This window comes from Xiphophorus couchianus, chromosome 2 (assembly GCF_001444195.1).
Source record: "Xiphophorus couchianus chromosome 2, X_couchianus-1.0, whole genome shotgun sequence".
NCBI classification, from domain to species: Eukaryota; Metazoa; Chordata; class Actinopteri; order Cyprinodontiformes; family Poeciliidae; genus Xiphophorus; species Xiphophorus couchianus.
In genome coordinates this window covers 25,386,369-25,412,602 of record NC_040229.1, presented here as the reverse complement: position 1 = coordinate 25,412,602, position 26,234 = coordinate 25,386,369, and the positions used below count along the sequence as shown (strand labels likewise).

Genomic DNA, 26,234 nt, shown 5'->3' with positions numbered 1-26,234 from the left:
CAGTAATATCGTCTCCATTTAGTGATGATGTCTTGGTTTTCTTTTTATTAGTTTCAATAGTGCTATTCCAGTTTGCTGTTTGTTTCCTTAGTGTTACACTCTTTGAGTATTTGTATTCATTTTTATTGATTATTGTCAGGCCTGTTTCTGTCATGAGTTTTTGTTAGATTGATGGAGGATCTAAATGCAGAAAATGGAGATTTAGAGTCGAAGAACAAAAATGTACAAAATCCACAAAAGTCCAGTGCAAAAAAAATAAAAGATAAATCCAAGGACAAGAGACATGATGAGAAATAAGGAGAAACAGAAGGAACCAACAAGCAGAGACTGAAAGAGAGGAGCTTAAGTACTGATTGCTGAAACAAAAGACCTAGGCTGATGAGCTAACAGGTTGCAGGTGTGAGTAGAGGAAGCAGACTGAGGAGAGAGAGTACACAAGGGAACAGAAATAAATCTAACTCCAAAGAATAAGTAGACTGAAGAAAAATATTAAAACTAGAGTAACAAAGAATAACTATAAATAATAAATACACATAAATTGAAACACTAAAGTGAAACGGAAACAAGACGAATACAATCAAAAACTGAAACTAACACCAAATAGTAACAAAACTACAATTACATCAAGCAAAACAACCTGAGATCCTGACAGTTTCTTCTTTTGGATAAACACAGCAAGCGGAGCAGATGAAAACGATATCCAGAATAGCCTTTTTAATTCTGAAAAAAATAAATAAATAAATAAATCTTGAGTCTAATATGCCACATAGAAGAAAGTCTGAACTCCACTGATTTAAACTGTAAAGGTCAAGGGTTTGGAGGCATTTTATTTGGCCAAGGAAGTGTTCAAATCAAAATAAAACCATGTATGTTTGTGGCATTGTATGTCATCGCAAACTGGTTTGTGTGTGCAAACCATTCGCCCGCCGTATGGAAATGTCACTGAGTAATCATAAACAATTATCCTCCCAAGCTTCCATAGCACAAGAATAGGTCAAATTTACATAAAAATAGACACTAGGGCTTATCTGGGTGCATTCAAGTATAAATTCCCTGCAGCTCAGCACACATTTACACTCCAAATTAATCATAAATATTTTCTAATACCTGTTTTGCATCTTTAACTCACACTTTAATTGTCAGAATTTTTGATTATGTTTTCCCGCAATGTTTTTGCATGACAGTCGCAACAGGCGCAGGTATTGAGCTTCTTCCTCCGTTGCATGAGCACGCTTAAAAGCAGCTGTGGATCAATTCAGAGCGGGCCTTTCCACCCCGGCAGTAAATCAAAGAGCAGGACGCGAAGGAGTTGGGCGCGGTTAATGGATGCCGTGGCAGACGTTCGGTCGGTGCAGGATGAATTCACCGACGAGTGAGAGAGGATGGAGGAGGCGGCTGGAGGGGGTCGGCAGGGGTGTGTTGGGGGGAGGGGTAGAGTTCAGAAGGGTAATGGGGCAGCTGCTTGTTGGGTGGCAATGATCAACAACTGACAGATAAATGGCATTTTGCTGCTTTGGAAATAAACAGCAATGCCTGAGAGGGAAGGCCAACGCCACTGAGAACTGAGAATGACCTGCAGGGAGAGAAACCCAAACGCCAACAAACTCACCCCACTCGTTATACAAACACTGTGCATATTGTGGATATTTTAGACTGCACAGACTAAAATCCGCATGGTGATGTTTATTATGGAATTATTCCGTTGTAATATTATCTACTTGATCAACTTTTTTTGCATCAAGCAGCATCTAGACTTCAAAAGCCTGTTGGTCGGTCCAGCTGCCCTGTTTCACTAGATGGCAGTAAAGTCAAGAGATGCAGTCAGTTAAACACAATATACTGTTGCATGAGCTGAATGATTTTCTGACATCAGTATATGGGTTAATTGTTCACAGTGCCTCGCAAATAGGTCGACTCTGCATTTGTTGTTTTTGTTTTATTGCTGTTTCTTGCATTCAATCGTGTTTCATCATCAAACTTGGATTGCATTTTACCTAGTTGTATTTTTTTAAATATTTTATTTGATACAACTTTTTGCAGTTTGGGGTCCTTAAGGGTCATTCTTCTTTGTAAAATAGCTGAAGCTCACTTAGACTGAATGGAGAGAATTACTGCGAACATCAGCTTCAGTGTCTTGTCAGAGATTCGCAATTAGCACAATAACCTCCCCATAAAATTAACTGAGGTTTGAGGTTGTGCTGCAGAGATGCGGTATGAATACTTTTGGTACTGTAAGCAAAAATGTGATTTCAGTCAGTCCTTGACGTCAGTAAATGTTCAAGCAGACGTTACCCCGCTGCCACAGGGTAATTAATGCAACAGACTTCTTTGCTTCCTGACACCATCACTGTGTGACAATGCAACAGATGGCAGCCCGTTCTCTCCGCATTACTGTGACAACGTGACTGTAATGCAGGTCGAAGTGCCACAAGCAAGCGAAACAAAGATGGAGCCCTGACTGCCATGTTCCATAAAGCCTTCACAGGGACGCCTCAGACTGAGGCAGATGCAGTCATCCATATTTACAAATGCTCCAAGTTCTTTCATCTAGAGAAGATGCATTATGCTCATGTGGGTACGTTTGAAGCATCCAGTCTTAAAAGTTTTGTGTCGGAAGGCGTTTCAATTATTCCTAGAAGGGGACAAGACTTATCAGCGCTAACGTGGACGAAAAGCAGATGATTTATTTGGCTTTGCTACAGTGGAGGACAAAATTATTTCTTTCACATACAGACATGAAGAAAAAGTGTCTCCTCTGCTGTGCACTTAAATAAGTCGCCTTTTCTCCTGAAAAGTGGTCCAGTTTGAAACGCATTTCCAGAGCTATCCTGCATCTCTTTAGCATGCAACAGAGTAGACGAATCGAAATGTGATAAAAGATGATACGATGTTTATTTAATGAAAGTCTGCTCAAAGAAGATGGGCAGTCTTGTTGGCGGCGCCTCTAAGGACACGATTGATCCCTGCATTTACAGTCCAGCGTCCAACCAAGTGTTGAAACTTAATTGGTGTCTCATGTGTCTGCAAGTGTTTTATCAGCCCGTTTGAAGAGAACACAAACATTGCTGAGATCAGAGCGTGCACTACACTCAACATGGATCAGAGAAAGCAGAAGAAAGAGGAGCCCTGAAGTACCATATACACCCACCAGACGTAACATGATGACCGCTGACAGGGGAAGTGAATAATACATCATCTCTTCATCATGTTACCTGTTAGTTGGTGAAATTAATTAGGAAACAAGGGAACATTTTGCCCTCAGTTAGTGAAAATTATGCTCGCTCGGTGACTGACTCAGAGCAAACACCAGCTCTTGTGGGTTGTTCTTGGTCTTCAGTGGAGTCTTTCCAAGGAGGGGCAGTGGCGTCCTGGCTCTGATTGGTTGCTTTTGACCAGGAGCGGTGTGTAGCAGCACTGGGAGGAGGTGGAGGAGGTCAATCTTTTCACAGACCATCTGTGTCATGCTACACCGCCATGACATGTTGACAGTTTTAACACATATGCAAAAAAAAAAAAAAAAAAAGGTTTTTATGAGAGTTACCATACATACTGCAGCTTTAAAAGTTGTAATTCTGTAAAGATGTGTCTTTTGATCTGATGAGCCAGGAAAACTATATGGAAAGATTAAAAAATTTTACTTTTGAGACCCTTTGATCAGGAAAAGCTGATTAGCTAGTAACAAATGTAAAAGAGTGAAGATATCACTTGTTGGCAAGGATTGGTGCAAAATATGTTGCCAAAAACGTCCATCTTTTTTTAATCCACAATTCAACTGAATCAATGATCAAAAGCATATAAAAAGAACAATCATAGTTGCCAAAAACTGTCTGAAGTTATTTCAGATAGGTGGGTTTTTATGCTGTCATAGAAAGGTTCTGAAAAATGTCTTCTTGGCTGTATAATTAATATTTTTAAAGCTCAACAAGTTCTCTACTGTAGTAGTTGTGAGTAATGGTACTTGGCAACATTTCTGGGTACTTATGAACAAAAACAAATTATGATTCTAAAATAAATGTGCTATTGCCAGGCTGCAAAGTTGTTTGATTATCATATACTTTCTTTATTCATAGCTATTGAAAACTACGCAGTTTCTGTGGTAGTAATGAATAGAGCAAAATCATGTTTTACAGAATGGGTTATTTATGGATATAATATGTGTCTCTAGATCGATTAAAGTTGTTCACTTCACTCAAGGAAGTTTCAGTCAGACAATTTAAATCAGATGATTTATTTATGCATCATATTTTCCGTAGACTGAAAGTCAAACCAGCAATGAAGAGAATAAAAACTTAAATAGCTGAAATGAAATAATTTGTTAGTACAAATCTGGCTCTAAAATACAAAACATCTGAGATGCTTGAAAACAAAGTGAATCAATTCCTACAGGAGTACAATAGAAACCATTACAACCAGTTTAAATCAGAATATCAGCCTGTGCATTATGATGCCATGAGTATTAGAACAAAAAAAACACATTATTCATAAGAAAATTTCAGTCCCGTTAGTTAATTACAATTTACAAGTTGCACAGAAACAATAATAATAATAAAAAAATGAAACATTTGAGGCTGTATATATATTCTCTACAAGTCTATAGTTGTCTATATTTATTATAGTCAAATTAACGAATAAAACCACATCATGCACAATTATGCCACTCATATTCTGCTTGTCCCTGTACAATCAATTCATGTATTTACACAGTCGTCAAATACTCATCAACTAAATGTTTTAAAAATAAAACTTGATGCAAGTTAAGAAAAAGAAAATCTTGATTCCATCCAAAGGCCCTCAAGTGTAGTTAGTACATTTGAACAACGCTTGTCTCAATGAAACTGAATGTCAGGCATCCACAAACACTCACTCACACACACACACAAATCCATATACATTTAAACATTGAAGAAATACAATCAATAGCATCTCTGATGCACCACAACAAGCTTTAACAATGTTTCGATCCGATCCCAATAAAGAAACAAAGCTGCATGTCAAAGCATCATTAGGAGTGAATTTATGACGTGCCGTATTTTGTCCTTGGACCTGCCTCTTACAAATCCCATTATTGTCTTCACTCTAGTAATTAAACTCCAATGAGAGTTTTCAGAACTGAGTCTCTGCTTTAGAAAGGCACTACCTGCTGAAGGAACCCCTCCAAGCTGCTGGACCTTCAGCATTGACATCTGATCTTCAGATTGAGCTAAAAAAAACAGGAGGTCACATGCAGGGGGAAAAAAAATAATATAAAGATGGCATGACACATCCAAAGCTGCATTTCAATTTCTACATTTGCAGGGGCAGATTAAAGAGGTGACAAAGGAGGACCTGTCAGCACCCAATTTGAAAAAGTATTCACCCCCCTTGAGCTGCTTCTCATCTTACAATCACAGACCTGAGTATATTTTATGGAGATTTTATGATATATCAACATACAGCTATGTATCATTGAGAAGTTGACGGAAAAGGCTGTGGCGTTCATTTGTTCTCAATTAAAAACCAGTACAACATTTACACGTCACCAAATCTCAGGAAGATTTAATTTCTGTACAAATCTAAGTGTTTGCATGTTTTCTAGAGAACATTAATGAACAAACAGGATCATAAAATACAAGGAACAGAGCAGAAAGGCCTGGGATAAAGGCATGGAGAAGCTTAAAGCATGGTTAGGTCAGAAAACAATATCCAAAGCTTTGAACATTTCCTGGAGAACTGTTCAATACATCACTTGAAAAAAAAAAGAATATAGCACACCTCATATTTCCATCTTCTCATTGCCATCAACCTACAATGTAGGCAAGGCAGCTACTGATCAGAAAATGAGCCAAGAGGAACATACAAACTCTTAAGGAATCCCAGAAATCCATAGCTCTGGCAGTATCATACTGTACGAACAGTGAAGCTGATGGAAGATGGATCCAAATAAAGAACTATATCCAGACCTTACGAATTGCTGTTTACAGATGCTCTCAACTTAATCTGAGTTTCCTCTAATACAGACATGCCCCAAAATACTTGTGGACGATCCAAAGGTGATCCAAAAAAGCACGGACTCAAAAATGCAAAAAAAGTGAGAAAATCATGAACGTGTCTCTATCAACTATATACACTCACAATTACCAGTTTTTGTGTAACATAAAATCCCAATAAAATACACATAAGTTTGACATTGTAATGTGACAAAACGTAAAAACAACTGGGGGATATGAATACTTTTGCAAGGAAATGCACCCTCTGTATGGTTCGGTTATACGCCTAGCAGGTGTGTATGTCCTGCCAGTGGGATTGTAAATGCATTTGGAAACTGAATTATTGTAGCACATGCATTATATCAGTGCACTATGTCATGGCAACGTCCTGTTCTCAGTTGGAAATATGAATGTTAGCTGCTTACTGTTGACATTTAACACCGCTTCAGTGAAAAAAAATGTCAAACCCAACATAATATATGGATTCCAGAAAAGCACTGCATTGCTCATGTAAGGCCTATTGAAAGATGCAATATGAGTTAATGTCAAAGTATTAATAATATATGTCTTAAAGTAAAAGCATGTATTGTCAAATCAGTATCATACAATTCAGCTACTAAGCCCAACGTTGTCAGGAAGATTTCCAAGTGAAAAAAAAAAATCAGTCTTTCTATGTTTCTTGTGCCTCAGAGGTGTGTGATTATGAAGCCATGCAGAGTCGTGAGACCCCCCAAAGCCCCAAGCCCCAAGCCCCAAGCCCCATGCTAAATGGAGATTCTGCGATTGTCGGGATGCAGCGAGCACACTACACCGCTACACAAAAGAGTTCAAGGAGTTCATGGCGTTAATCGGGGATGGGGCCCCTGAGCTCTCAGGACCCTCGGCATTGTCCCTGCTGGAACTCTTTCCACTATACTGGCCAATAAAGGAGCCGTCCTCGTTGAACTGTCCGTCTCCTCCTTCCCCGTAGTCAACTAAGCTGTCGTCACTGTCGTCTCTCTTAACCGTCCCGTTAGACGGCGTGCGGCTCTCTTTTACCAGTTTATGGTCCTCATTGTCACTGAAGGAGAAAATAACATGCAAATGTTACAGGTGAGATGAGGTGGCAGATGCAAGAAGATTAGTGGTAACTTTTTTTTAGATGGAGCATGAAACGGCCAATTGTGACTCACACCTGAGGAGTGAAAAGCCAAAAGTTTTTAAAAAATAAGCAGCAATTTGGATTTAGTTTTGATTTTGATTTGCTCCACGTCTAAAAAAAACAACAAAAAAACAGAAGCTATGATTGATTGGTTTCTATCAGGCAACAGGGAATAAAGCTCGAGCCGACACACTCTATCTAAATTCCCCTTGAAACCAAACGTGAGGTGGTGAATGTGCTGAGGGACAAAGAGAGCATTCCCCATCCCAAGACAAGAGCCTGTGATGAAAAACAAGAAGCTCCGGCACGATGAGGTGAATAAAACTTGAAAAGCAAAGACTTCAGATGCACGTCCTGCAAAGCGAGCATGAGAATAACCCAAACCCGGGCACAATGTATGAAACATCTGCAAAGAAAGCTTTCTTTGGAAATCAGATCATCAGAAACGTTCCGTGGTTAAATGAGCTGAACGTCAATGAGATGCGTTCATAAAGCCATCATAATGCCGCGATGTTCTTCAAATTTAACACAGCACATTATAATCTGTAAGCATAAAACATTTACAGAGTGTCAGAGCAGAGGCCATATTGATGTAGAAAACTTGCTACGCTGAGCATGATCAAGGCTTTATGAGTGAATATTAAAATTGATGACGGCAGGCGCTTTTCTCCACAGTGACTTCCACTGACCTCAAACAACCCCCACCGACACCATCACCACTCTTACCTTCACTGAGACCCACAACCCCGGAGATCAAATCAGGACATCTCACTGAAATCCCACATAGACAGACATTCCTACACACTGGTTCACTACTAAACACACACACACACACTTAGGAGAGTTTACTATTTTCACATTAGTGAGGAACGAAATGATGTCTTAAACAGAAACTAGTTGTTCTACAACCAAAAACAGCTCGGGTGAGTTAGGTTATGCCTTTTATTGACATATTGTAAGGTTTCCGCTGAATAAAACGAAACAGGATGAAAGGAAAAAGTTCTCTAACAAAGGCACTATGTTACTTTGCAACGTGGTTTGTCCAATAAATCTCTCTTTTCGTTTGCATCCATTGTTGTGTTCCTCTTTCTCTATTAATACAATGGACAGTTGGCATTTTCCTTTAGCAATAAAAAGTTCGAAACCATCTTGTACTGGTGGCACTACAAATTATAGAGCTTGGACGTTATATTTGATTATATTTCTATTTCATAAAACCTAAACATCTTGAAAGCATAAAACATAAATAACTTTCAGTCCTATTTTACTTTTATTAAAGCAGATCAATAATGTTAACATTTCCATGAAGCAACTGTTTGCAAGTTTAATACAAACACTTACATTTTTGATTTTTCAGTTCCAGTGTTGTCACAAGCAGCCACTCAAAATAGAGTCAGGACTCCCCATTGCTTTTAAATGTCTGACCAATGTGCCCGGTTGTTATGTCTCCAAAATACTGCTCTTAGACAGCATTACACCTGATTTACCTCTTCTTACGGGAGATATTTGGATGCAAGCTTTTGCCGAATGAACTCACACCAAAGCTAGAGTCTTCTCAACTATCTCTACTGAACATTATAATTCCCACAAGCAGTTGTTGTAAAGGTAATGTGATATACTCTGCAGTTAAAAAAGATGTAACAAGTTCAAAAAGAAATAACAATATCTTGACGTGTTTCAGAGATTGATGTAACTTTGTCATCAAGATAGCAAAAAAAGTATTGGGATCAACTTAAACATTGCCTCCAGTACTGCTGATTTTGATCTTTTTATGAATTTAATAAATAAGAAATGGGGAACCAACAACTTTAGGCTTAAAATGTAATACAATTTAAAAACCGGGCGACAATCTGTCAGTAGCACAATTAAACAGCCTATTCAGTCTTCAGACATGCTTAAAATGCCACATCAGATCATATGCAGTTATACAATATACTATATCTATATATAATCGATAAATCCATTCAACATATTATTCCCTGGAGCAGAATGTTGAATACCCATGCATAAAATCCATCAAACATATTTATATCTACATACAAAAAGGAATAGAATACAAAATATAAAATCAAGACTATCTTATAAATTGACTTTTAAAAAACAATATTCAAAAACGTTACATGTACAGATTTAAAGTGCTTCTTTTTTGTCTTTTTTTTTCAGCATACTATTGGAGATGCAGCCCAGATGAAGGAGGCTAACAAACATAGCTGGAGAACATCCAGAAGGTTAGGCAAAGTGTTAACACTATATTTACTGTCGGCAAAATGCTTGTTATTAGCTTATTAGTTGGGATGAGAGTTAATGATTGCTTGTACTATGCATCTCTTGTAACAGTCATTTCTAAACCTTTGACATAATAAAATTTGAAATCAATTAAACCTGAAGATTCCTGATCCCTACATGGCATCACAGTGTGATGTCCAGCAGACACACCAGTCCAACACGAGACGCCTCCAAGACATCTCCGACCCATTAAGAATCCTGGCAGAAGCTCAAACCGGTTGCCTTCCTCTTGATGCTGTGACTGATATCGGTGGGTTTGAATGGGTTATTGTCAGCTGTAAGGGCTGGGAAGAGGAAGGAAGTGGGCCAGAAGTGGACTTTGGGGGCATGAGGGATCCAGCAGCAAGAGCACGTTCTCTCACCTGTATTCCACAAAAGTACAGTCATCATCTTTCATTGGCTGGAACTCCGGGTCTGTGTGTGCATCCTCCTTTTCTTTGACTGGGGACATAAACAAAGAAATGTAGGCTTTCTCAATATTTGCAATAACACTTCTGTACTTGTGTCATGTTCTTTAGCTGAATGCTTGTTGTGAAATGTAGAAAAATGTGCCAATATGAAATAATTTCCAAACAGAAAAGGAATCAGTAACATAATACAGTAACCAACATTCACACAACAGTAGAAATATCCCTCATTTTGAGAGCAAAACTCTCCAAAAAAAAGTTATTTCTGACAGCTTCCAAAGATAGCTGAAAACACTGCGCATTGGGTTTGTTTGTGCAGTGACTCACCGGGGTATTTTCCTCCTTTATTCCTCTGAATGAAGCAGATAATGAGAAGGATCAGGATGAGCAGGGCGATGGCGCACATGAGGCCAATGAACCATCCCTGAGTGGCGATGTCTACCTGTCTGCTCGTCACAGCTGGCCAGAGATGGAGAGATAATGCGATAATTGTAAATGCAATATTTCTACAGTCTTTTCAGTGATGAGGAAAGTCTTCCTCCGATGATGTGCTGAAATGGCCTTACATTGTTTTGGCAGCCATCAGTTAGTCATTTCAGTTCATGAGTGAACCATAATATCACTTTTTACAAATTGTGTTAGATGAGCAGGAAATCTTCTGTATTAATTTAAGAATAAGATGAACTGCATTAGAAATGTTGCAAAATAATTTTACATTTAGTGACAATTACACACACAAACACACACGCCTACAGTCACTGACCATCATACAAGTTTTGTTCTAGTCTAGGTTGGAAATTATAATGCTATACTCAAAATAATCTATATTAGAATATTGTTTGTTTTTTGTTATCTGCATATCTACAGAATGAGATTAATATACAAAGTGCAAAAATTTAAAACCCAAAGGTCATGCAAACTCTTAAACATTATATATCTGCATGTTTGTTACACTGCAGCGACTAGGGGTGTAACGATACATCAGTTCAGGAGATTCACAATGAAAAGAAGAAAAAACTTTTGTTCCACATTTTCTTGTTTTTACAAATCGAGCTAAAGTTTCACATATTATAAAATATCTCTGTTGAGATTATTATAAAGTCAGCTCAAATTTATCCAGATTAAGCATTTTGAAAACATCAAAAACCTGAAATAGGTAATTAGATTTGCAATTAGCTGAGTTGCCAGCAGCTAATTGCTAGCTAGACTCAGATTTTGAATCATGTTAAAAATAGTTCATAGTTACTCTCAGTCCTATCACTGTTTCTTTTGTCTACCAGCTACAGAAAAAGAATGACAGATAAACAATTAAAATGCAGAGAGGCTTTTTGTTTTTTTTTACAAATAGTCGTATGGCAGCCAGAGAGGTCTTTATTAGTTGACTCCTTCAACAAAGCAAAGCAAATCAAGAAGCACTTCTGTTCTTCTGAATCTCAAACCAACAGCTAAGCCCAAAAATTATTCACAAGTCAGGCAGATTTAGATTTAAAATCCCTCTCACTCAACCAAGAAGTTTCTTTCTGCTAAAAAAGTAAGTAGAAGTAGTAAGCCACTGTAGAAATGTTAACAAAATTAGGAGATCTGAAATTTGAAAGCTATGTAAAGCCTTTTGCATAATGAATAGATTAATTCTGGCATCAAATCCGTCTTATGACCCTTGAAAGATTTTTTGCATGTTTCCACTTTGATTTTGAGGATTTATTTTGTCTTTGAGGTTAGACGGCCTCCTTACCATCACCCTAATCTTTAACTGCCTCCACAGATTCTCTATCAGAGTCAAGTCAGGACTCCGGTTGGCTCAACATTAATATTTCTTCTAGTGAGAAAGAACACGTAGGTAAAATTACAAAATCACTTGACTCTAAATACGCCAGGAGAATTTTGGGCTTCATTGTAGTCAAGTTTAAGGCACCCAGCTTCCTGTCTGATAAAACAGCTTATATTTACTTCACCAGGGAAAGCACTGACAGCTACATTGTACTTTGCAAAAATGATTTCAACTTTATGAGAAGGATTGCAGTGTTTTAATACCACAAGATCTCGTTACACCCCTAATAGCAACATTTCAGCTAAAACAAACTCAACTTTGCAATGGTAGAATGGTACAAACTACTAGATACTTTACACAAGTGACGTTATGAGGCCTGACTCGGCCAGGTCAAGACGGAGGCTACACCCCAGGACGCGCCTCACCTGGGACCGTGACAAACAGCTCCTCGGACTGGAGCGGCTGCTCGTGGTGACCCTTGGCCACTACACGCACCCTATAGGAGAGGCCCACCTTTAGACCTTTCAGCTTAACGTTCTGAGAGCCGTTCACAAGCTCTTTTTGCCACTCCTCTTCACCTTCACCTGCAGGAGGGACGTCGACGGAGAGAGGTATGTTTGAGGGAGCGAACAGAGCTTTCAATGGTCCATGGAGATGGTGAAACAATGGGAACTACTTATACGGCCTTACTCTGCAGGCAATTTTATATATTCCAGGAGTAGGGGAAAAAATCAATTTAGGCTTTGAATAAATGATTGCGGTGACCCTGGTAGCTCAATGCACTTCAACAAGCCCATGCACACTGAAAAAAAAAAACTGTTGACAATTAGTGCTGCCTAAAAATAACTAAAAGGAAACCAGCTTGGTTCAGAACAGCTGCTTGTTGTTCAGAACATATTTTAATTAGAAAAACACAATAATCTAGGGAGACATAAACAGCAAAGATGTCTGCCACATAGAAAATATTCAAACATATTCTGGTTTTCATTTGCTTTCATTTATGATAAATTGTCATAATACCCATGATCATTTGGTCTTGTTTATCTGCTCCAAAATTTGGTCAAAACCACCCAAATCCCCTCTGGACCACACACTGCAGAATCGAACCAAACTGTCACAATATACCATTTTTTTGTTATCACAGCTGTACACAGTGGCAATTAGAAATACTCATAGAAAAGCCACATCAAAGGCAAAACAAGCATGTGGAAGAAGGTGCTCTGGCCAGATCACACCAAAATTCACCCTAATCTTTGGCCGACATGCTAAATACCTCGTGTGGCCGAAAAAGGTGCAGATCACCCTAAACATAGGGGTGACCGCCTCATCCTGTGTTTGCTTGATGATAAACACAGGAAAAGTCTGGGAGAAAACCTATTGGAGACAGCAAAAGACCTGAGAAAAGAGTGGCGATTTGCCTACAGTAAGGCAACAACCCAGAGGTACAATGGACTGCTTTAAGCACAATCATCTGTTGAAATGACCCAGTCAATCCAGGCATGAATTCAATTAAAATCACAGCAATTGAAAAGTGGCGTTCGCAGACAATCTGCATACAATCTCACTGACAATTAACTCTACTGCTAATGTGCAAATATTGCGCATGCACCTTACCAAGGTGGTAGACATACCACAAATGACTTACAGCCAAAGGTTGTTTTAAAAAGTAATTATTCAGGGAGCTGAATAAAAATGGACGACATACTTTTCAGATTTATAGTTTTAGAAAAATGTGCAAAACTGCCTTTCACTTTCCTTTCACTCCACAGGTATCATATTATGACAAAATATTAAAAAGTTCAAGAGGTATTCACGCGCTTTTGAAGGTTACAAAAGTACTTCTAGGCTCAAAAGGTATTTTGTTATTACTCTTTTTTTTAAGGCTATTGTGCACTCCAAGCCACAAAAAATGGTGTGGCAATCCTATGATCTGACACATAAAAACACCCGCTAGAGAAAACACTTAATGTTCAGACCTTCAGATAAAGAAATAAAAGATCTATTTCTATGTCACTCTGTTCAGTGATTTCACAGCTATGCTGTCGCTGAGATAGAAATCTCACTCTGACTTGTCCACTGAAAGCCTCAGAAGTGTTGCAGTGTTTTATCTGTTTACCTGCATATGAGCTGTCAGGGCCACCAAACAAGTGGGAATGAGCTAAAAGTGAAATGTGTCATGACTGATGATCACTGAATTGAGTTTTTTGAATTAGGTGGATATTATTATGATGACATTTCCTAACTGAATGATTGAAACAATAGGTGTGAGAGAGTCATACCACAGAGCTTTTAACCTCACCGCAGGTAGAAATATGCAATTGAAAGCACTTTCGTCAACCTCTGTGGGTATAAAGATGACAGGAAGTGCTGCTTTTTGTCAGATTTTACTCATAAATTCTGTCAGTGTTATGACTGGAAATGAGAACTCCAGCCAATTCCAGCATTGAGCAATTCAGAATCCAATCACGGAAAACTTAATTTATTAAATCAGAGTCTTCCCTGGCAGAACCCAGCGTTAACATGACTGCCGATATTTTTAATCACCTGCTGAAGCCAGTAATGAAGTAGGAGTCTCTTGCCACCCATGCCTGAAGCTGAGAGAAATATCAATGAGGTGATTTTTCTTACTGTTTTCTGCAATGTACTCTACATAAACATTTTTCTCTGGGCCCCAGTACTCCCAAGTGATCAGGGCCCCATCTTCTTCAACCGAGGAGCTAACATTCGCAAAAAGACTCACAGGCCGGGCTGAGCACACAAGAAAAGAGACAAACATCAAAGCTGGCTTGTGGGGCAATGGGAAATCCAACAAATGGCAATCAATTGCTCTGTCCTGATTATACAAGTTCATCTTAATAAATTAGAATATCATCAACAAGTCTATTTCCACAATGGCGTTAAAAAACAAAACTCATGTGTTGCATAGATTTACTAAACATAGTTTGATCCATGTCTAGTGTTTATTTCTGGAAACTTAGAGCTAATGAAAAATGTTTCATTAGAAAATCAGAATATTACACAAGACACATAAAAAAGGGGTTATCAATACAGAAATGTCATGTGCACAATCAAGGAGGAGACTGTTAACGCTTCAACATACTGTGATCATGCACTTTTCATTGTTGGAAAAAAGTGATTCAGCTAAAGTTGAAATGTTAGACAAAACAATTATGGTTGCACTTTGAGGAATTAGGGAGAAGCTTGATAGATTGAGAACATAATCCAAACTGGAGCGGCAGCTTTACTGTAGAGTATTTTGCTGCAGAAGGGCATAGCTCACTTAACGACATGTTTGACATCATGAGGTGATAATATAGTGTACAATTATTTAGGCAGCATCAGAACGCATTGCCTCAGAAGTTAAACATTAGATGCCAGCTGGAATTATGCATTTTTGATGACCCTAAGCAGTCCGTTAAATTAAGAACAACAATGTCAATGTGTAAAGTGGCAATCACTAATCCCTGATCTTAATCCCCAAAAAATGTGTGGAATATGTTTCTCTCTGTACATAACATGTAAATGTCTGATACCAGTTGTATACAGGAGTTTCACTTGGAATAAATGGCTCAAATAGATTTAACTTGTTGATGGTTTTCTCATTTTTGAAGAGGCACTTGTAATTCTGTGACATGTATGCCTTGACCCATACAGAAGTGCACAACAGCACTGGCTGGGGCAATAAACCATCAAAAACGGAGTTCACAATCAAACTCATAATCATCTAATCCAACATGTAGTTTACTAAGATCTCAGCATAGTCTGTACCCTTGTGGTTCGGACGGCGTGGAGGAAACCCTGCAACGGGATGAGAGGTTTGGGTGCCTCCTGCAAACAACACCAAGAGGATAAAATACGGACCCACACCCAAACACATGCAAAGGAAACAAAAACAGGGAGACACAGCAGACACACAGTCATTATCCACAAAGCACAGAGTTCATTAGCATGCAAGGAAAAACCTCGCCATGCAGCAGGAAGCACAACCAACATCCACCGTGCAAAAAGTACAAGAGGGTCAAAGTTGTTGACAGCAAATCAGAAGAAAAGCAGCATGCCACTCTAATAAAGTCTGATCCTGTTTTATCAGGTGAAACTGAAAAGGCACATGTCAAACAGCATCTTTGTCTATGTGGCTGTGAACTCAAACATTTAGGTGGATAAAGGACAGAGAAGAGAAAAGGTGGAAGTCCTCAGAGATAAGCAGCATGCATGCAGTATGTTCTCCACCTAGATATACACATCTGTTAACATTTGATGCTACAGGTTGAAGAAACAAATACACACAGAAAATAATAGGTGAGCTACAATAAGCTCACCACTCATCACTCTGCTTTTCTCACTTTTGTATCAGAGAAATATTTTCAATTCAAGGGTATCAACATGAGGTTTATTGGATAAATGTGAAACTGAATCTAAGGAGAAAAACATGGAAACAAGTAGAACCAACAGTGCAATGCAGACACCTAAAATTAAAGTAAAATACTTAGATGTTGATAGTTTTCTTTGAACCAACAAAAATATGATGAGGCAACGGGTCGAGAAGGGTCCGTTCACTTGTATCATTGAGGTAATTATTTTATATGAATATACAATATACATCTTCAGTATATGAAAAAAAGCCAATCATCTCAAATGTTTGCACAGCTGTTATCAAATGTTTACATCCATGATCCATGCATGACTATCAAGTAAATGTCACCCAGTTATATCCTAGTTGTTAACCACCTATGTGCGTAAAATTTTTTCTAAACATATAGTGTGTCAAAGTATCAAAATACTCCCATATGGCCATAAAACGTTCCTGCAGAAGTTATTTAACTTGCTGATTTAGACAGCTGCAAATTTAAGTCAAGCAAGTGTCCATTTTACTTGATGTACTTGTTTCCTGGTCAGCATCTTCTCAGTCTATGGTGATGTACAATAAATATTGAGCTCTCGTTAGTCAAATGACTGCAAACAAATCCATCTTACGCTAACAAGGAAAAACACCAACTGCAATCAATTACTATTACAAACCAGAGGTTAACAGCCCCTGGCATTGGCAACCTTCGACACACCTTACTTAAAGATTTAGGTAAATGTGTGTATATATTTAACCCTACTGTATATGTGTAATTCTGATCCTGTGTAAAGTAGAAATTTTAAATAAATTGTAACTCTTGCTATAAAGGATAATGGAACATGCATTTCTTTAATAATAGACCATTGTTGTGCAATCCTTGAAAAATGTCAAATAACTAATTTAAAGCTCAAAATAAACTTAAAACTCCTGGCCAGAATGAGCAGATATAAACTTCTGATCACAACTGTAAATGAGATGTTTTACTTCTAGCTGAGCTGTTTAAGATTTTTAAGGACAAAAGTCAAACATTTTCACATTTCAAAAGAACGTTTTTTTTCTGCAAGTTGCTGCTGTCTTGCCAATTGACTTTAACCTGAACAAGGTAACCTTTTCTGTCAGACAAAACGCCTAGCAATAGAACAAAAGCTCCTTCACAATGAAAAATATATTAAAACTAAATGTACACATAACAGAAGACACAAGCTTCAATAGCAAAGCAGTTACCATTAAATCATGTCAGGAAACTCTTCCAGTCTTGATTTAGAAAACATTATTTTTTGAATTCAGCTGTTTTCTGAAGGAGATTGTGAATTAAAAAAAGCTTACGTGTCAAAAGTAGGCCGAGACTGAATGGTCTTTCATCTCACATAATTGATGACCTTTAGAAACATTTTCCTAATGTGTTTGTTTCAGTCGATATTTTCAATAACGCACAATGTTTATTTCATGAATTATAATCTAATTAGTTTGTGCTCCAGGGCGTAGCCTCCAAGTAATTTACAATTCCCCTCTAAATTGATCACCGTTTCCATAGCAACGTGCTTCAAAACAAAGGTCTGAAGTTTGTGGGTGCTATCACATTCCTTACATGCTGCTTCTTTTTTTAGTTCCCCTGCTCCAGATTAAAGATAATGCAGATTACGAAACTTCCAGACATATTTATCTTAAATAAGTACAATTACATAGGAGATGTATCTGCAGGTTTCTATTTGACCGATATCTATATCTATAATTGTCAACCGTTTCTTTTAAATAGGGATTATTTTTAATGCTTTTTGATGTCTCGTTTAAAGGTCATCCAAGAACAATTTAGAAATGTTAGCTATTAGTCATCTTAAATACCACACGCTCCATGTTTTACACTTGTCTGCCTTTGATGACTTACCTTCATCCTGCTTGACGACAGCTTCCTGAGAAATGGCTGGGCCCGCTCCAACGCTTGTTCTCGCATTCAAATAAAACTTGTAGCGTGGGCTGTACTTGAGGTTTTGCAAAGTGACTGAGGTCTCATTGGAAGCCAGGGCCAGTTCCTCTTCTGGGCCAAGTTCATTGGAGTTATTGACTACAGGGGTGAGGGACGGATGACGACAATGATGGGATGGAGAAGGAAGTTGGAAAACAGGAAGTTGTGTAGCAATAGGAGGAGGGTGAGGGGTTGCAGATGGAGTATCAATAATAAAAAGGGTGAAAATGGAAAGATTTGGATAACAGAGGAGTAGGGTTCAGAAACAGAAGTTGGGAGTGACCAGAGTTGATTTGTTAACTTATGTTGTTGTAATTGTAAGAACATTTAAATGCAGTTAAGCTACTTTAAGCTTCTCCTATATTACTGATTAAGCCATGAAAAAGAATGGCTTACAAGGCTATGCACTAGATGACAGAAGATGATGTTCACATAACATAGATTTAAAATCTCGCTTGCTGTCTGTCAAGAAAAACAAAACTTCTCACCTGGCTGATATTTAAGGTTGTAGCCAGTGATGTGCCCATTATGTTCATGAGGAGGACTCCATTCGAGGGTTAGAGAATCTAGGCTTGGGTTTGTGACAGACAGCGAGGCGGGTGGCCCAGGCTCTGCAGAAAAGCATCAACAATGAGTGAACACAAGTCCGTGACAGAAAATCTGATTAATGTAAGAGAAACCAGTGAAGGGAAAGAGGCAATGAGATGATGTCCAGTTTATATCAGACAGAATAGTAAAAAGGTTAACATAAATATAAATACATTTCTCCAACCATCTCATACAAATGCAATTTAGTAATTCCCCACTAGATGGTACTAAACTCTCCTTTCTGTTCCTTTAAATTCAGGAGGTAAAACATTAGCATAGTCATGCATTTGACATTTTTTCATAAGACTTAAAAATGTACATATCAATAGTTTTAAAGTTTAAATGTCATACCTCCTTCAGGTGTCTTAAACTCCTGCTTTTCACTTTTGGGACCCTCTCCTTTCTTATTGAAGACGCTTACATAAAAAGAATAGTGGCTGAACGGGTGCAACCCGGGCAGCAGGCCTTGGCTGTGGTTCCCACTAAAGGTGAGCATGCGCTTCTCTGTGTGATGGGGGTTGTGTTTATGAAGGCTGTGTGTCCTCGAGTAATGAACCTGCAACAAACAGCGTCAAATGCAGAAGCTTCATCTGTGTCATTTGTGCATACATGTTGAGCAAGGGTGTTATTCCTGTAATTTTTGTATCCAAAATACACTTTTTTTTAAAGTTAAAACTATACAGATAATCGGGTGTAGACAATGGATGAATGCACTAGGGAATAAAAAAATATATTAAGCGAGATCTGTCCTTTGTCCACAAATATCACACTAAGGTGTAGTTTCTAACTACAAAGCCCCCAATGGGACATAAACTAATTTATCTATGTTGCATTCCCTCACAAAAATTTTGCATTCCCACTCAACACTTTTACGTCCCCTTGCAATAATGTATTTACTAGCCAATTGATGAGACCTTGAGAACTGAAAGTGTTGCTGCTACAATATAAGGTTTTTGTAAGGTTTTTCCATGTATCTTTATATTTCATTTGAGATGTTATATCTTTTTCCTTAGGATACAAACACACCACAAACCTATGGGCTACTACTCTACCCTACCCTACTACCCTGCTCTACTTGACATAAACATAAACAAATTTAAACATATTTTCATGAGGTAATATCACCATGTGACAGTATAGATTGTGGAGTTTTTTTGTGTTGGTAGCCATTTTCATATTGTATAGCTGCAATTTTAAACTGACGTTTGTTATCACTATGGCTATATGGAAAATAGACTAAGGCGTCTATTTTCCATATAGATTGTGAGGGAAACCAATATTTATTGTGAAGGAATGCAATGCGGCAACGCAAAATAAAATAATAATAAAAAAACAAATCCCATAAGGGGCTATGCACTGAACATATATCTTGTCAAAGGCTCAAGATTAAAGTTGTCTGTAAGTCGTATCATTGAAGTGTTTAGAAATGAATTCCATTCTCTATTATTATTATTATTATTACTATTATTATTATTATTATTATTATTATTTTGCCCATTTCTGGTCATTTTGATAATTCAATATTTGTAATTTAGAAGTTACGGTCATTTGGTGTTTGATTTTATTTTTTATTTTTTGTGGAACTGAGTGGCACAGTTGTCAACTTACGGTACTCACCTTGGGGATGTTTTGTCAACTTTGAAAAGGAGTCAACTGACCTGAAGTAAGATTGATTTTTTTAAAGACTCATATTATATTGTCACAACATAGTGACAGTTTTAACAATATGTAAAAAGACTTTCTATAAAAGTCACCAACTGCAACTTTGATGACATTAATTTCAGTGCAAATTCACTAGTGTGTTAAATGGACGTTTTATCATTAAAGTAACAATATTGTTGTATACCTTGAAGCTTCAACTGGGACAACTTTGTATTTGTCAACAGGAGAGGAATTACACACGTATCTTTCACCCAAAGATGTGTAGATTACCATTTACATTTCATTAGATGAATCGGCTTGTTATTCAACATGCTTATCAAAATTCTGTACCTTGTATCCTTGGATCTGCCCTCGTATTAAATGAGGAGGCACAGGGTCCCAGCGTACCCGAGCCAAGGTGCTGTTTAGCACTACAGCCTGAACATTTGCTGGAGCTGCTGCTGGCACTGTAGAGTTAAAAAAGATACATAACATTAGAACAGGCTACAACCAAAAGGCCAGAGTGAAATGTTACAGGGTCTGCAACCAAATACATCGCCTCCGGCTCTAACAGTCTTTTTTGTAAGAACTTAAAGGCCTTAAAAGGTTAAGGTGGACTCACAATCTTCTCCTGAGTAGCCGATAGCAACAGTGGGGTCTGGTCCATCCCCATGGTTGTTTACAGCCTGAACCTTTATCTCAAATGGACTAAATGTGGGTATTTCAGATACAGTATACATGGAGTTGTTGGTAGTGGCTGTTATCCAGTCGCTGCCTGGCCTCTTCTGCCTCCAACTCACTTTATAATAAAGCCCAGGACCGTTGGACTGAAGGCCTGATAGAGGCTGGAGAAAGAGAAATTTAACATATTCATTAGACGCTGCTTCTTTGGAGGTGTACTGCACTACATTACACTGAAGTAAATAAGTATGAACAAAAATCTAATTAAGCTCTGATGCACAAATGCTGGTTATGGTACTCTTTGCAATAACACATCTGTAATTGATCAAATTCAGAATGGTTAAACATATAGAGATTACCTCCCAGGTGATAACAAGATTGTTATGTTTATTTCCAGATCCACGTACATTTTTTGGGTTCTGGTCAGGAGCTGAAGACAGAAAAGAAAAATCAACAAATTCCAGAAAAATAGCCAATTTTACATTTAAACTGGTTATTTTGTTATTATTATTATTTTGACAATGAGAATTTCTTGTTGATTTTGGAGACTTTTGAAATAGAGGAACTAAATTGTAACTGAACTCACGTGTTGGTTACACTAACAAATTATACATAACACAACTTTTACATAATCAGTTTACTTTCCAAAGTGTATGTGGTACTTTCCTTGTACTTCCTGGTAGCTACGTTTTATGGAACTTACAGAATGGCATTAAGCAGAAAAAAAGACTTCAGAGATCTGGGAATGTACCTAGTAGGTCTTGAGAAAGTAACCTATAGCGTCTTGAACTGTAACCAGCAAGTTTCATGAAAGTTTCATGAAAGTTATTTGGTAAATCTTTTAGATAAATATATACATTCTGGGGAAAAAAATGTTTTGTTATAGAAAATAATCTCTACATTTGAGTAAAGTATCTGGCAAGTTATCAAAAAGTTAATAAACAAATCCACAATCTGGGTTCTATTAGGTGAAATAATAGTACCTAATAGAACCCAGAAAGTAATTTCAGATTCCAAGAAAGTACTCAGAAACATTTCCCAAACATCTAAGTTTGGGGAAAGCTATATATAAGTTTAGGGGAAGCAACCTGTTGTCATGGTTTCAATTATTAATGTTTTGGTGCAAAACTGAATAGCATTTATAACAGCTGGCTCCGTACCTGCAGGCTCAGTTTTATACATTCGAGATGTGCTGCTAGGCTCGCTCAGACCCACAGCGTTACGGGCCAACACTCTGAATGTGTAGTGGACATATGGTGAAAGCTTGAGGTGAGCCGTTGTCTTGGTCCCGGGAACCCGTGCAATGTCATGCCAGTGACCTTGGTGGTGCAGCGAGTCTTCATACTGGATTACAAATTCTGCATTTCAAAAAGACAATCATTTTACACTTTTTAACCGTGCTTGGCCACATATTTGCATAATGGGATTAATACTCTCATGCCACTTGAACTCAAAAAGCCACCAAGCACACACTGAATCTGCAATTAAACTGTGGATTTTGGCAAGGTTTTCATTAAAGATGAGTGTTTGCAACATGCTGAGCATTTTAACACAGTAAACAAGGTCAAACACCAGCCCGTGTATTACAAGATTGTTATGTTCAGTTCAGTGAACAGATTTGGGAAAGGGATTTTTTCACTGACTTCAAGGGATGAATATTAATTGATAGCCGTTTGGTACAATTTCAATATTTTTTTCTATTTTATTTACAAAATTCCATTTACAATTAGTTATAAATCAGTGAAAGCTATTTTATCTTACTCAGAAAAACAGAAAAAGGGAACAAAGTAACAAGGCAAAATGGCTTCATCCAACCAATAACACAAACTTGTGAGTAACAAAACACTAAAAACATTATTACTTAATAACTAGTAAATCTGATCCACACTTAGCCAATGTCCCTCAGCCTATAAATCTATCTGATGTTTATGAAAAAAAGGAGTTTGGGACTAGTCAATAAGCATAACAAATATTAAAAGCAGGTCAAATAAAACACACAGAGACAGATGTATAAAGACCAGTGATGGCGTAGTTACTTTGAAAAAGTAACTTTAATCGGATTGCTGATTACTCCTTGAAAAAGTAACTTAGTTAGATTACTGATTACTTGATTTGGAAAGTAACTAAGTTACATTAAAAGTTACGTTTTTAGATACTTTCAGCAGCTGCTAACAACAACGCTCCGCCTCCTGTGAAAATTACATTGATATTTGCCATAACTTAATTGTAAGTTATTTTGTAATAGTAACATCAGCAATGTGTCTCCACTTATAAGGTTGAACTGAAGGGGAGGTTGTTTAATGGTTACAACAGTACAAAAAAAACTTTAGTAATTTGTGCGTGTTTTTGTGTGTTTCTATTGTCTGGATAACTATAAATAGGATTTTAGACCTCCCAGCCCTAATATGCCCCAGTGTCCAGGTTCTGTGTTACGGCCCTGCATTTGCTGTCACAGCACACAGCGCTCCTCCTGTGGCTCCACAGCACAGATGGCTGCACAGATTTGTGACACTTATCTTAATATTAAGAATTATAATGGTGTTTAGTTGCACAACTTTACGGACTCGTTCATTCGTGGCTGTTTTCACGTGTATTACGCTGTTCATATTAGTCTCGATGTTTGCAGTTTTCTGGAGCGCAACACGAAGCTCGACGTCATTCACAGGTAATATCTTAACTTGACATTGACAAAGACACAGCGGGATCATCCAGGAAATGATGGACAGGGAGAGCCTGACTAAAACTAACTGGATGTCAGACAAATTCTGGGGTTTATGTCTGCTTATTTGTAAGGCCAAATACCGCAACCTGCGACTCATTAAATCTGCAAGCGACTAGAAAAAAACAAGCCCAAAGCTGCTTGTAATAATCGGACTTGATGAGCGAAACTCAAAATAGTTCCTGTTTTCTAGCAACAAAATGCGTATCTCCCTCCATTGTTTATGTTTCTGTCCCTGCTGATAACTGTCGCATAGAAACGGGGGTCACTCCCCAAACCGCATAGAGGAAATAAAATTTAATTACAAAAAAATAGTAACGCAAAGTGATTTTGATAAGTAACTGTAGTTTGACTACTCGATTTGAAATAGCAACGCGTTAGATTACTCGCTACTGAAATAAGTGGTCCGACGTCAGTAACGAGTTACTGACATCACTGATAAAGACATAGACCCACACATACCCTGAATAGGGCTGTTATGTTCCTCCCCAGGGATCCAAGTAAGCTGAATGCTCCTCTTTTTCTGGTCTGTCAACTCCAGGTCTGTGGGGGGATCGGGTCGCCCTGGAAGAAAAAACAGCAAAAGGAAGAGACATATATTTATAGTTTGAACATTTAACAGTAACACCACAATCAGGTGATTGTGGCACGATGCTTTATCCAAGCAAGCCTCTCTGTTGCAGAACAATTTATTTGCATGTTTTCATGTATTTCTTTTGCTTGGTCCACTGATGACGATAACACATGCAGACGCTGCATCATGCGATGAAATGACTGATGTTCAGTCTTCACTTCATCTCGAGCTCATCAGACAAAATGAACAGATGCTCATATTGTGAAGTTGCAGTGATAAGAAACGCATGCTTCAAATGAATGAGCAATGATGAAATATCACAAGAAGCGCTCAGGGACTATATCTGCTCTGAAATTAGCTTTGATATAAAAACAAGAGGAAGTTGCTCCTCCTTTCCCAAATGTTTACGCCGGCAGACAAACGGCATCAATGCGATTGATTCTGCAAAAATGGCAGATCGGAAAAACACACACAAAAAATAATGAGGCAACTCAAACTGGTAGATGTAAATAAAGAAAAAGTCAACACTTTGTGACTGTTCGATCCAAATGGCTTCTTCTGGGCCACAGCATGCTGCATTAAACTGAAACCATCGAGCGAACAACATAAACGCATGCTAGCTAAGCACGTCTGGGTGCTTGTGCGTGCTGCAGGTTTACCGTGGATGACAGCCGGAGCTGGTGTGGTCTCTGTGAGGTTGGAGGGCGGCATTGAAATAAGAAGTTTGGTGGTCAAATCAGCCATAAGTAAACAGGAATGATAATTAGACTGCTTAAGAGAAGGTCATCAACCTACAGAGCATGATCACTGATTAAATTCTGTCCGACACACTTAGTCCTAAAGAGCTGGCTGTTGAATCAAATGATCCTGCAGACCTAGCTCTCTTGACATTTTCTTAACGTTCATGTTTTAAACTTGTAATATTAAGGTTAGAGTCGCATACCGACAACAGTCAGCTCAGCGGTGACCGAGTCTTGGTCCAGAGTGGTGTTTACATAGCATGTGTACACCCCTGCATCTCTCTCCGACACATCAGTGATGTACAGGCTGTTGAATTCTACGATGAATCTGCAATAAATAAATAAATTAAAACTCCATTCAGTTATGTACAAGTTCAGATATTTTGTCTAGTCTTGAGAACTAAATACAGGTAACTTAAAAAAGCTCCAACCGATCATCGTTAGGCAGCTCCCCATGATCTCTGAGCCATTCTCTCTCTGACACATCAGAAGTAGACAGGCTGTTGGACTCTACAATGAATCTGCAAAAATAAAATAAAAATAAAAAAAATCCATTCAGTTATGTGCAACTGCAGATATTTGACTAATTTTAAGAACTGAACACAGGTATTTAAAAAAGCTCCAACCGTTCATCGTCAGGAAGCTCCTCATCATCTTTAAGCCAAATCAAAGTGGGTAAGAGATCCTTGTCGTGTTTTATTGTACACTCGAACGTCACAGATCGGCCTCTTTGAACCACCGTGTCAACCGGTTGCTTTAGGATACGGGTGGGCTCTGATGGAACAGGAAAGCCAAAGATTAATAAAAAATCTGAACCTCAGTAGAGTTTCACATGCAAAGGTTGGTAAATACTTTAATCAATAAAAGGTCAGAGGAACCAACATAGAAATCTTTGGCTAAGAAATATTCAGTGTGTTAGTTATTCTCTGCATGTTACAATTACTATGTTTGAAGTATTTTCATTACGTTTCCGTTTTGTTACAGTCCAACCAACAAAAATATCATGATTGTGAATTTGAAGGAACATAAAAGAATGAATTACTATTTGTTTTACACATCTAAAAATTATGCATACATTTGATTTCTGGGTCCCTGTCTCAATACTTTGTTGAATCATACTTTTTTACAATCATAACGTCACATCTATGAGGCTAGACACCATGTAGAGGTTGCCATTTGTGCAATATGGCTCAAGCTCAATAAAATTGTAGCGGTAGCATCTCTGAACATCAACTTCCAAAACTTGGCACAAATTCTGACCTGTGTAGAGGCACAACCCCACAGTATAATGCCGCCACCGCCATATTAATCAGAGAGATGATGCGGTTAGGATGTTGTAAAGTGCTAGCTTTAAATCACAGGTCATAGGTTTGCTTTTATACCAGATTAGTTTGTCTGGAATTATTAAATTCCAT

At 38.0% G+C, this 26,234-nt stretch overlaps 1 protein-coding gene across 14 annotated transcripts in view; it reads right to left on the bottom strand.

Annotated features, from left to right (window-relative positions):
• Positions 1-4,209: 4,209 nt before the first annotated feature.
• Positions 4,210-26,234, bottom strand: part of LOC114150140 (neuronal cell adhesion molecule-like) — a 98,693-nt gene continuing 76,668 nt past the window's right edge. For 6 of the 14 annotated variants that reach the window (XM_028026399.1, XM_028026381.1, XM_028026427.1 and 3 more), the window contains 18 exons: positions 25,446-25,593; positions 25,251-25,340; positions 25,023-25,147; positions 24,739-24,768; positions 23,968-24,069; positions 21,947-22,144; positions 21,146-21,216; positions 20,728-20,950; positions 20,457-20,572; positions 18,816-19,020; positions 18,365-18,487; positions 17,799-17,975; positions 15,337-15,396; positions 14,197-14,316; positions 11,994-12,152; positions 10,128-10,259; positions 9,756-9,834; positions 4,210-7,026 (listed from right to left, as the gene is read on the bottom strand). In XM_028026399.1, the coding sequence (XP_027882200.1) occupies positions 6,780-7,026; positions 9,756-9,834; positions 10,128-10,259; positions 11,994-12,152; positions 14,197-14,316; positions 15,337-15,396; positions 17,799-17,975; positions 18,365-18,487; positions 18,816-19,020; positions 20,457-20,572; positions 20,728-20,950; positions 21,146-21,216; positions 21,947-22,144; positions 23,968-24,069; positions 24,739-24,768; positions 25,023-25,147; positions 25,251-25,340; positions 25,446-25,593 (2,405 nt within the window). In that variant the 3' untranslated portion in view covers positions 4,210-6,779. The remainder of the gene's footprint in view (positions 7,027-9,755; positions 9,835-10,127; positions 10,260-11,993; positions 12,153-14,196; positions 14,317-15,336; positions 15,397-17,798; positions 17,976-18,364; positions 18,488-18,815; positions 19,021-20,456; positions 20,573-20,727; positions 20,951-21,145; positions 21,217-21,946; positions 22,145-23,967; positions 24,070-24,738; positions 24,769-25,022; positions 25,148-25,250; positions 25,341-25,445; positions 25,594-26,234) is intronic. The other 8 variants (XM_028026463.1, XM_028026495.1, XM_028026472.1 and 5 more) reach the window with 6 other exon arrangements.